The sequence below is a fragment of the Typopeltis vanoorti genome, chromosome 18, assembly GCF_054136105.1.
Source record: "Typopeltis vanoorti isolate ZY-2024b chromosome 18, IOZ_Tvanoo_1.0, whole genome shotgun sequence".
Classification (NCBI taxonomy): Eukaryota; Metazoa; Arthropoda; class Arachnida; order Uropygi; family Thelyphonidae; genus Typopeltis; species Typopeltis vanoorti.
The window spans coordinates 50,668,668-50,681,310 of record NC_143566.1 but is presented as its reverse complement, the minus strand read 5'-3'; the positions used below and the strand labels follow the sequence as shown (position 1 = coordinate 50,681,310).

The 12,643-nt window shown below is 36.4% G+C and overlaps 1 protein-coding gene across 1 annotated transcript in view; it reads right to left on the bottom strand.

Moving 5' to 3' along the window:
• LOC150096663 (dnaJ homolog subfamily C member 5-like) overlaps positions 1-12,643 on the bottom strand; it is a 159,605-nt gene that overhangs the window by 73,242 nt on the left and 73,720 nt on the right. Inside the window, exon 4 of the mRNA XM_090408235.1 lies at positions 5,150-5,302. Within this exon, the coding sequence (XP_090264361.1) occupies positions 5,150-5,302 (153 nt within the window). The remainder of the gene's footprint in view (positions 1-5,149; positions 5,303-12,643) is intronic.

Below are 12,643 nucleotides of genomic sequence, written 5' to 3'. Positions count from 1 at the left end.
CTTGTAAAACACAGGGGTATGCCGGCATGTTACACGAAATTATATGATATTTTTAAATATTAAAACAAAGATTTGCTCCTCCTTACAAAAAAAAAAAAAAAAAATATGTATAAAATCCAATAACATATCTACTTCTTTATTTTTTTTTAATTTAAAATATCTTCTTAGGTGCGACTTTTTTACTGTTGAACTTCTTGGGATAGTTTCTCAATATGCGGCGAATACGCAGTAATTTTCATTTTCAAACATGATGAAAGACTCATGTTGTTTAGTAGGTTTCTCAACTTACTTTTAATAAAAATCATATTAGAAAATATTTGCTCACAGAAATATGCCGATCCGAAAATCAATAGAAGTCCAAATGCGTATATTTGAAATCATCGAATGTAAGTGTCCGGTAAACAATTCCATGTGTCAAATACAATCTGATCTTGCTTTTTAAGATCTTCTATTTTAGACCATTTTTTTGTATTGCAAAGATAGATTTTTATCTTTCCAACTCCTCCAGGTCAGCTTTAAGATTTCTAAATTTTGAATTCCACAAATCCTGGGTTTTCAGGTCCTCTAACTCAAGTTGAAATGTGGCCTCATCAATTCCAGCAAAAGGTGAAAAATTTAATTCGGCAGGATTAATTTCAAGTGGTCACAATAAAAATGACATAGTTGCCTTGTTCTTTCTAAATTCCTCAAATCTACCATTAAATGCAGATCACATATTTACCACAATTTCTTTGAAAAAGGTTAAATTTATGGAATTATTATCAACTTGTTATTGTTGATATTTCTTCAACATAGGAAAATGTAATAATGATGTGCCTTTCTCTAAGTCTGTCGCAAACAAATATAATTTTTGTTCAAACGAAATCACTTCTAAAAGCAAAACTACTGTATTTCCCTTTCCCTGTAGTTTCTTATTTAGTGCGTTTAAATGGAAAGTCATATCCACCATAAAGTAGGATTTTTGTAAAATGTAAATAGAATGTAAAGAAGGATTATCGCATATGATTTCAAAGAGTTCAAACATGAAAGTATTAAATTTTTCAGCATCGCATGTACTATTTTCAATTGTAAAATATCCTTGACTTAATGTAAAATGTCCTCGATTAAATATAAAATGTCCTTAATTTATTGAAAATGCCAAATTTAGTGTTTTTAGTTTCTAATTTAATAAATAACATTCATTTTGCATTATTCAAAAATAGATTGTTTAATAACGAAAATAGCTGCAATTATTCATTCAAAGAGCCGCAGGTTGCCGACCCCTGGGAAAGAGGAATACCAAGGATGACATGAAAGACATGCATCAACAAATTAACACGAGTGCAAAATGAGTATTATAAGGTATTATATTAAACTTCAACTATGGAGGACAGATTAGGAGGAGGAAAGATCACATGGCAGGAAGGAGATGGATATCCAATTTATATACCTAGTATAAATTGTTTGATACTAGGTGTATAAATCAGCATGTGATAGAGGGCACTCCGGGTATGGCAGTGTTAGATCTGATCACAGGATCAGAAGATCTGTCCATAATGATGGTAGCAACACTGCCTCCAATCGGGAGAAGTGATCATGACTTGGGAGGTTGTGAGACATGGAATTTTCTGTTAAGATGGGACATATGTGGATCTACTAAGCAGAAGAAATTGTGAAGGATATATAAAGAAGGCAATGATCAGCAAACTCTTATGAGCAATATAAGAGGCTAAGGCAAGAAATGTAACCATTGTGTTAAAGGATGGCAAATCAGATGAGAAGAAATTAGCTGAGCAGGCCAAAGTAAATTCCAAAAAGTTTGCTATGTGGCAAGTAAAACAAAGAATGACTAGAAAGATAACATGTGTAGAGGCTTAAGTGCTGTGAGGACATCATGTTATAGGCTTAATGGATTTTTTTTTTTTTTTTTTTTTTTTTTTTTTTTTTTTTTTTTTCTCAGCCCCACTCAAACCTTCTATCTGGCTAAGATATGTAGATGATGTGTTCTCTATTTGACCTCATGGCCCACACACGTTAGACTCCTTCCTCAGTCATCTCAATAGTCTACATCCAAGAATCCAGTTCACTATGGAAAAGGAAAAGAACAATTGTTTACCCTTCCTAGACACCTTAGTCACACGCCTGCCTAATGATACGCTTACCTTTACTGTATACAGAAAACCCACACACACAGGCAGATACATTCACAAACTCTCCCACCACCACCCCTCTCAACAATATGGCATTATTAAAACTCTTACCAAGAGAGCCCACAATCTTTGTTCCAGTGGAACCGCCCTCACTACTGAGTTTAACCACATACATAGCACTTTCCTCTCCAATGGCTACAGCGATCACAGTATCAAAAAAAAAAAAATAATCAACTCCTCCCCCATTCCCCCGTCCTTCTCGTCAACAAGATTTTAAAAATGCCATTACCATACCCTACATCCGTGGTACATCCGAAAAAATAGCCAAGATACTAAAACAGTACAACCTACACACAGCATATAAGCCCCACTGCAAACTTGCTACCCTTATCCGTTCTACAAAAGATCAGCTCCCTCTTCTCTCTCTGCCTGGAGTTTACAAAGTACCCTGTTCCTGTAAGCTGGCGTACTTTGGACAGACAGGCAGATCAGCATCCATCCGTCTAGAGGAACACAAGTCTTACATCTTCAAACACAACTACGGCCATTCAGGCTTGGCTGACCATGTTTTGGACACCACCCACAGGGGATCATGGAAGAAAAACACCATGCTCCACCACAGCAAATTCAAGAAAGAGACTTTTCTTAGAAGCAGCAGCAGCTCTCAGAAACCAACCAAATCTTAATAAATACGGTTGCATTAAGCTTCCGAAGATTTGGGAAACACTCATCACCAGAGTTCCCACCTTACATTCCAGGCCACCTACTACTGCCCTTAGAGGGTGCTCTACCTAGATAGGACTTTAGTGTCACCCACGTGGTTGGGCTTAGTATTGTTTGTTATTTGTGTATATGTTACATTAATTGTTTTTGTAATCCCCGTAGATGTCCCAGTGACTAGGACGAAATATAGGAAGTATTAAATTCTATTTTAATTCTTTTTGAGTGTTGTAAAAAATCCATTAAGCCTCCAACATGATAGAAAGATAACTTTAACAAGTACTGATGATAATGAGGTGAGAGAAGCAGACAGAATGATTGAATTACTGGGTGACCACTTTGCAAGGGTCTATCCTCAAAGTGAAGATACAACTGTGACAGGAACTGATGTGAGAATAAAGGCTAACAAATTGGAAGTATTCATGATATTGCAGAATCTCAATGCAAATATAGACATGAGAATGCATAGAATATCAACTCACATTTTACAAGAATGCACAAAGGAATTGGCAGTGACTCTGAGTACACTCTTAAGTCTTAGCTCTAGTAGAGTCCCAAAAGAGGGCAAAATAATTCCTTTGCATAAAGAATGCTCTAAGACAACGATAGCAAACTATAGACTAATTGATAGCTAGGAAGTAGCGGTAAAAGTATTGGAAAAGTTGGCCAGAGACAAAATTCAGGGATGGGTGGATAAAAATGATACTTTATGAGGGGCATGGTTTTGTGAAGGGCAAGTTGTAGCTTAATTTACTCACTTTTTATAATAGCAACAGCTGAATTGAATAAAGGGAATAGCTACATGACTGCTGAATTTTGCAAAAAAAGCATTTGACAGGATACCACACTGAACTCTGTTAAGCAAACTGGAACAAATGGGAATGGACATGAAAGTGGGTATATGGATATGAAGGTGGCTGATAGAGCAATATAAAAAAAGTAGCATACAGAGGAACAGAATCCCAGAGAAACCATACGACGAGTGGTGTTCCACAAGATTCTATGCTTGGACCACCATATATTAATTTGTATATAAATGATATAGAAAATAATGAGAAGAGAAATATTTTTTGCCAATGTTGCAAAGTAATAGTAAATCAAGGCAATGTAGAGAGCTTGCAGGATGATTTAAATAGGCTGACTGAATGGACAAAATATAATGGATATCAGTTTAATGTGGAAAAGAGAAGTGTAAAGTTATGCATTAAAAAAAAATAATTAGCTAACATTTTTAATTCCTTTATAGGGAATAAAGTGAAGTCTTTTCAACCCAATCTAGCTTTTGGAGACTGAGTGAGCAGTTTAATCTCCACCAGTAGCCAATCAGAGATAGCTGGTCCACGACTATCACTAATTATAAGATGAAGATATATAACCGATGAAGAGACGGGCAAGCAAGTGCTGTCTTGGTACCTACCACTAACAAGTGAAATAATGTCGGTTCTAAGACCAATTTTCTTGAGTTTATGGGACAAAAAAACCAAGTTTCCAGAAGGAAAAACCTGCTTGCCTGTGCCAGAGATCGACTAACTCGGGAACCAGTCAAAGAAAAAGTTCCTGTGTCTATCTTCAGGCAGCCTAGCTGTACTCCAGGAAATTGATGAAACTAGGAATGGTTAGTAGATACTTGTTCAGAAGGTAGACTGCTAAGGTTGCCGAGGTGGCTCATAGAATAACTTAGTTATTGAAGAACATGCTATTGAGCTGTAATAAGGACATTTTAATTCCTCTATAAGGCCTTGATACATACACATTTAGAATAGTGTGCTCAGGTCTAGTCACCTGGGTTTCTTGGGAATGAAGGAGTAGTGGAGAGGATCCAGAGGCAAGTGACCAAGACTGTGAGTGATCAGCGAAATAGTCCCTATGACAACAGACAAGAGTGTGTATTCATAGGTGAAAAAGAGAATATGACAGAAACATTTAAGCTACTAAAAGTTTTATATGATTGATGCAGAGGAAATGTTTCAGCATTTGGTTAAAGGAGGAAGAACAAGGAGTGATCCCTGGAAATTGAGTAAAAGCATCATAATGGTGTGAGAACTAGGTATTTTACTTGCAGAGTGGCAAATGAGTGGAATGGGTTGCATAGTTGTGAGTGCATTGGCTATCAATGAGTTCATTAGACTATGGATGTTCCTGTGCAATAATAATAATAATGCTCTCTCAAAATCTAGGAATTTAAATTTATTGTCATCATAATAACTATTAGTAAAAAAAAATTAAACCTGGTGAATAAATTTAGAAAAGCAATTAAAGTAAGAAACTACAATTCAAATAAGGTTATCTATAATACATACTTTACACCATGGACTAGTAAGAACAAAGTAAGTGTTAACATTCTCTTCTCCGATTTGTTCAGCTATGTACAAACCCAAAGAGCCATAAGTGTCATAGATGTTTCTTTTTGTAGGGTCAATCAAAATAGTATGAGCATGATTAATATCTTTGAACTGAAAAAACATCAAAAATACAAATTCGTCAAGTTACTGATATAAACCCTCAAGGATATAGTAATATGCAGACATGTGCAATTATTTTTTGATAATATTTAAATAATCAAAGGATAAAAGTAAGTTAAACTAAGTAAATTATATACTCAGAAATGCAAAACTAACTGATTTTGAGGTATTTTTTCTCAGACATATAAAAACACACATTTATAATCTCAAATATTTGAAGGATTAAAAGTTATGATGAACAATGTATGAATCAGATAACTTTTGCATCTTTAAACATTGAATATAGAATACTATCTGAAAACTTAGAGAAGTACTCATATAATCTCATCAGAGAATACAGATTAACCATGTAAAGTTCACAGTAAAACTATATTTCATTCTATATAATTTCTAGGATATGTTAAGGATGGTGCACAGGTAAGTCAGTGAAAGTAATTCAATGAAAGATCACCAAATGAAAATACACTGAAAAAGCAAAGTCATCAATATATATATATATATATATATATATGAAAATAGAGTTGAATGACTTAAACTGAGAGTTAGGTTAAAAAGGGGTTTAATAGTAAAACACGACTAGTTTCGGCTTATAACCGCCTTCATCATAGGTGACATTATAAAAGAAAAAACACTAAACACTGAAGGTTAAAAAAAACTATGAACAACATAGAGTCTCTATACATAATTAGCATGAAAAAGTTGTAGTTGTATTTAAAGCTGTTCTTTCATTTGTTGCATTGTTGGGATAGTGCGTGCTTACAGCATCACGTGAACGCTAGTACCTGATTACAGCTGAATGACTATCTGGGAGGTTGTAGCTCAGGTTATTATTTAGATGTTCAGGGTTAAGGATGATTTCCCTAGATTCTACGATTTTTCTCTCCAATTCATCATGGCAATGAAAGATGTTAGTAGATCTGTCCCAGCGGACTGTATGACTTGGGTTTTCATCATTAGATTCAGCCAAGAACAGGATATGGCTTGATAAGGAACTGGCTCGCTGTCTCTTGTAAGCAATGTCCCTCATGTGTTCCTCCATACGTAATTCAATAGATTTGTCCGTCTGGTCAAAATAAGGAATATCACAATCACACCATATTTTGTACACACAAGGATATTTAAGATAATGACGACAAGATTTTGGGTGGCTTATTAAGGAGGGGATTTTTGGAAGTGGAGTGAACAAAGTTCTGATATTGTATTCTTTTAGAATCTTGGCTAATTTTTGTGAAACTGAACTTATGTAAGGAATAGATATAGTGCCTTTAAATGTATTTATTTCTTCTGTGTGATGACTAGGAGGATTAAGAAGAAATTTTTCAATAATTTTTTCAGAATATCCATTAAGTGTGAAAGTGGTTTTGAGATAGTTTATTTCTTTTTGAAGTTCATTTGGGTCAACAAGAAGAGAGCGAGCTCTATGTCCCAAGGTAAAAATTATTCCAAGTTTTTGGGGAGGGAAGAGATGGGACTGACAATGAAGATATCTGTTGGTATGTGTAGGCTTTCTATACATCTAAATTTTAAGTTTATCAGAAGAACAGGTCAGTTTTACATCTAGAAAAGGCAGGGAACTATCAGTTTCAAGCTCTGCTGTGAACTTTATACTTAGATGTTGACTATTGAGATGTTCCAGGAAATCCATTAGGGAATCATGTCCATGGCTCCAAATGAGGAAAATGTCATCCACATAACGTTTCCAAACTTTAGGTGTGAAAGGCAAAGGAAGAGATAGCTTTCGCTTCAAAATCCTCCAAGTAAATATTTGCAAAAACAGGGGATAAAGGATTACCCATTGGCAGACCATGATTTTGTTTGTATATAGAATCTTGGAATCTGAAGTAACTGAAAATCTGCTCCTTAATAAGCCATCCAAAACCTTGTCATCATCATCTTAAATATCCTGGTGTACAAAATATGGTGCGATTGTGATATTCCTTATTTTGGCGAGACAGACAAATCTACTGAATTACATATGGAGGAACATATGAGGGACATTGCTTACAAGAGACAGCGAGCCAGTGCCTTATCAAGCCATATCCTTTTCTCAGCTGATTCTAATGATGAAAACCCAAGTCATACAGTCTGCTGGGACAGATTTACTAACATCTTTCGTTGCTATGATGAATTGGAGAGAAAAATCTTAGAATCTAGGGAAATCATCCTCAACCCTGAACATCTAAATAATAACCTGAGCTACAACCTCCCAGATAGTCATTCAGCTATAATCAGGTATTGGCGTTCACGTGATGCTGTAAGCACGCACTATCCCAACAATGCAACAAACGAAAGAACAGCTTTAAATACAACTACAACGTTTTCATGCTAATTATGTATAGAGACTTTGTTGTTCATAGTTTTTTTTTAACCTTCAATGTTTAGTGTTTTTTCTTTTATAATGTCACCTGATGAAGGCTGTTATAAGCCGAAACTAGTCATGTTTTACTATTAAACCCCCTTTTTAACCTAACTCTCAGTTTAAGTCATTCAACTCTATTTTACAATATGTATTTCAACCGAGTCAATGAATCGTCATATATATATATATATATATATATATATATATATATATATATATATATATATATATTAGGGTTACCAAGTAATTTTATAAACTTGGTTATTTTACTCCTAATCCCAAGTAAGCAAACAGTTAAGTTTGCGCCTGAAACGTAGTTCAAGTCTAAAGGTGGTGCAACACCAGGGCAACTCATTGTAAAGGTGGGTAAAGTTCTGATCACTATTCTTAGTATTTTCCATAATGTAAAGCACATCTCACTAAACCTTAGTATTTAGGGTCTAGCTACTCACTGAGGAGACCTCAAAAAAGGTTGAAACCGGTCTGGGTAGTGACCCCACCCATAATGTATTGCAGTATACATCTCTCAGTGAGATGTGCTTTGCATTATGGAAAATACTAAGAATAGTGATCAGAGCTTTAGACTTGAACTACGTTTCAGGCGCAAACTTAACTGTTTGTTTACTTGGGATTAGGAGTAAAATAACCAAGTTTATAAAATTACTTGGTAACCCTAATATACATTATTTCCAAGGTAAAAAAACTTATTTACATATATATTTATGAAGAATTGAATGACTAGAACCGAGATTTAAGTAAAAATGTTTTAATATAAAAACACGACTAGTTTCGGCCTGTAACAGCCTTCATTATAAAAGAAAGAAAAAAAAAAAGAAAAAACACTAAACACTGAAGGTTAAAAGACTATGAACAACATAGAGAGTCTCTACTCTATACATAATTAGCATGAAAACGTTGTAGTTGTATTTAAAGCTGTTCTTTCGTTTGTTGCATTGTTGGGAGAGTGCGTGCTTGCAGCATCACGTGAACGCCAGTACATGATTACAGCTGAATGACTATCTAGGAGGTTGTAGCTCAAGTTATTATTTAGATGAACAGGATTGAAGATGATTTCTCTAGATTCCACGATTTTTCTCTCTAGTTCATCATTCAATTCTTCATAAAAATATGTATGTTAACCGAGTTAATGATCATTCTTTCATTCATATATATATATATATATATATATATATATATATCTGACCCACAAATGAAAGGCCACATAACCTATAGAATTAGTGCTGTGTGTTGGGGGGGGGGGAGCAGAGGAACAGAAGAAAGTAGGAACCTGTTCACATTTCACTTGAACTTCTGAGGGTTGTAATCTTTGGGGAAGGCACTGTTACAAAGGACAAAAGTAGATGGAATGAAAGAGGAGGCAGCGAAGTTGGTTCAGTGAGTTTCATGATAGACTGCAAAAGGCGATTGGTTAGCAGTGGTTCTTGTTTTAATAATTTTGGAGGAGTGGAGTAATAATAGTGGCCAATTCAACAGACAAGGCAGAAACTGAACATCTGTGAGAGAGAGAGAGATCATAAATTAGCTGGATTGCCCTCTTCTGGACAGAATCAAGCAATCTTAGAGAGGATTTTGGTGCACCACCCACCCCCAAATATGGGAGCAATATTCCATTGCTGGGCAGATTAGGGCATTGTACAGAGTTAGCAGTAGTGAAGTACTGTCTTGTGTGAAAAAAGTACACCAAGTTTTTTGGCAGCTGCAGACGGTATAGTTGAAATATGGTTGTGCCAAGAAAGATGGGAGGTGCAGATCAGTCCAAGAAGAGAAATCTGATTGTGCTTGGATATCTCAGTATTACTGAAGGTAAGGGGGCTCTTTCTTGTGAGAGATCAGACAGGACTGAGTTTTGGTGGCATTAAAGTTTACAACATTGTTCTTGCACCACTGAGATATAGCTAGGAGATCTTAGTTCACATTGCCAGTTGTGGTAGATCTTGAAAATTATAATATTTGAGCACCACAAGGTTTGTTGAATGAAAAGGAGGAAATGAATGTACTATCATTGGCAAAGCTATGGATAGGATTGGACGTCTGAGAGAGCAAGTCATTTATATACAAGAGGAAGAGAGTGAGAAAGAACAGAACCCTGTAGTACTCCTGCATTGGTGGGGAAATCTGAGAAGAATAAACCATCCACCATGACATGTAGCAAACAACTAGTGAGAAAGTTGGCAATCCAGTAGTAGAGTGAGGAAGGCATACCATAGGATGGCAGTTTGTTAAGTAGGCCCCATGCCAAAGTTTGTTCAAATGCCTTTGAAATGTTGAGGGCAACCACATGAGTTTCTCCAAATTTCCGCATGGCTTGAGTCCAGAGGTGGGTGGTGAAAGCAAGAAGATTAGCTCTAGATCACAAGTGGAGGAATCCACACTGCTGGCTACTGATTAGTTGGTATAACTCTACGTGGCTCAAGAGTTGGTTGTTGACCTTCTCCATAATTTTAGAGAGAACAGAAATGAGAGCAATTGGACAGTAGTTCATTGGTTGACTTTTATCACCTTTTTTTTGAGATTGGCTGGATGTGGATCTGTTTCTATGTTGTAGGGTAGATGCCAGTTGAATAGGATAGATTAAAGAGGAGATAGAGATACAGGATAGGTGTTAGTTCTGGGACACAATTTTTTTTTTAAACACAATAGGTGGGATACCATCAGGACCAAGGTCTTGTTTGTGTTCAGGTTACTGAGGATTTTTTGGATTTCTTTTTGTTGGAAGACTATGGGCGACATGAAGGGAAACATTTATGGTAGTGTAGAGAAAACTTTACCAAGGTCATCAATCCAGGAATTTGAAGAGAAGAGTGAAGCCAATAAGTTGGCCTTATCTTTAGAAATATAACTACAGTACCATCTAGACGTGAGTGGTGGAAACCTGGGTCAGCAGAAGTTGCACTCAATGGCCTTGGCAAGCGACCAGAAGGAGCGACTACCATTTCGGCAGGGCAGGAGGTGAGTTTGTAGCATTTGGCCCTTTCAAAGTCTGACTTGGACTTGATTCTTTTGCAACTGCTGCAGGCCACAGTGTAGGCAGAGTGGACAACTGGAGTTTTAGACTTGAACCATTTGTAGTAAGCAGAGGTTTTTTTCTTTTACAGAATTCAAACACTTTATTGAGGACCAAGGCTCGGATGGTAGCTGAAGTTTGGAGTAGAATAAGGAATGAAAGCTTTCATTCCTATGAGGATGATTTCTGTTATTTGGTCTGAACAGGTGTTTGGATCAAAAAAAGTGAAGCAGTAGTTGGACCATGGGAAGGAGGAAAGAAGTCACGGAGATCTTCCCCGTTGGCACCCTTGTAGTGGCAAAGGACATGAGACTGAACTGGTGAGTGAAGGAAGTTCTGTGGCAAAAGAGACTTGTATGTGGTTGTGGTCTGAGTTACCAAGAGGAGAACCAACAACCACAGTATACCTAAAAGAGGAGCTTGTTAGGAAGAAATGAAGTGTAGTGGCAAATTGAAGAGGTTTGACAGCTATTCTGGTCAGAAGAGTGATGATCTGAGATAGGTCATTGCTGATGACAAACGCCTCAGCATCCCTGCCCGCGTGATAGGTGAAACTGGAGAAGGGGAGCCACTGTTAGTTGTGGACATTGAAGTCCCCCATGAGGGATGACCTCACTATTGGGTATTTCAACTGCAGAAAGTCAAGCTTTAGAGAGAGAGATAGTTGAAGAGGTCAGAGTTTGGAGAGTGATAGAGGGAGCACGTGAAAAGGGTAGGTTGGTTTGGTTGAGAAATTTTGAGCCAAAGTAGATCAAGCAGTGGGAATTAAAGAGTTTACAGTCTCTGGCATGGTATGTCAGTTCTGATGAATGCACAAGTGCTGAATATACCTGGGTTTGAATTTCACCAAGATGCAAGGAACCTTTTATAGGAGCTTTTTTTCAGTTTAAAATTAATCAACTAGTTTAATATGGAGGTGGCATGACTTCCCAAAAACTGGTTTGTTCTTTTACAAAAGAGAGAAAGTGTGTGTAAAGTGTGTATCAAAGAACATACACACTTTACAAAAAACTATAGTAGCTTCCTTATCACTGCATTAATTGGCTTTACATAAAGCTAAGTAAATAGGTGTGACAAGCCATTAGTTCCTAACAAGATATATCAAATGAATCAGGCTACAAATTAAAAAAAATATATATATTACTTAATTGGTAAAGAAAAGCTCTATGTTATGAGTGACAGCATATCCAACCTCCACAGAAAATTAGCAAGGAGAGTTATTCTCATATGGATGTGGCAGAATTTTTCTACCACAAACTGAAGTCCCCCCCCCCCGCCATATAAAAAAAAATAGCATAACAAATAATTAACCATGCTACAGGCCAGGATGTATATATACGTCCACATTACCATGGATGCGAAGTGCATATTAAAATTGTAATACCATTGATATTACATTGAAATTTATGATGTATACGAAGCTTTTGAGGATGCATATTTCATCTTTAATGGCTGATAAGGTGGTTAACAGGCATAATAACACTGGCCCACCAGAGTCTTCGTTGCAATTCGAAATAACAAAACACAAAATTAGTTTTCTCTCTGTTTCAATATATGTACACAAAGAGAAATTTATGTCTTTACATTATACTGAATTATTTACCTGGCACCTCCAAAGAGGAGTACAAAGGACTCATTACAGGAAGGCACTTTCCACCGCAACCGACCATCTACCACTACCTTGACCCACCATTTACACACACTAAACCACTATCTACACGCACTATGTAATCAATTGCTCAGGTTTTCTGGCTGATAGGACTATATGCAGGATATAAAACTAGAGCTTCAGGGAGTGAGTGCCAGTTGTGTAGAGAGAGAGAGCATATAAAACATGATACCATAGTAGAGAATACTGACAAAAGTTTGGAAAGGTTGGTGTCAACAATTTTGTTGAAGGTGAAGTAGTGGAAGTTCAGGAGAATGAAGAGGACATCATGCAAGACAA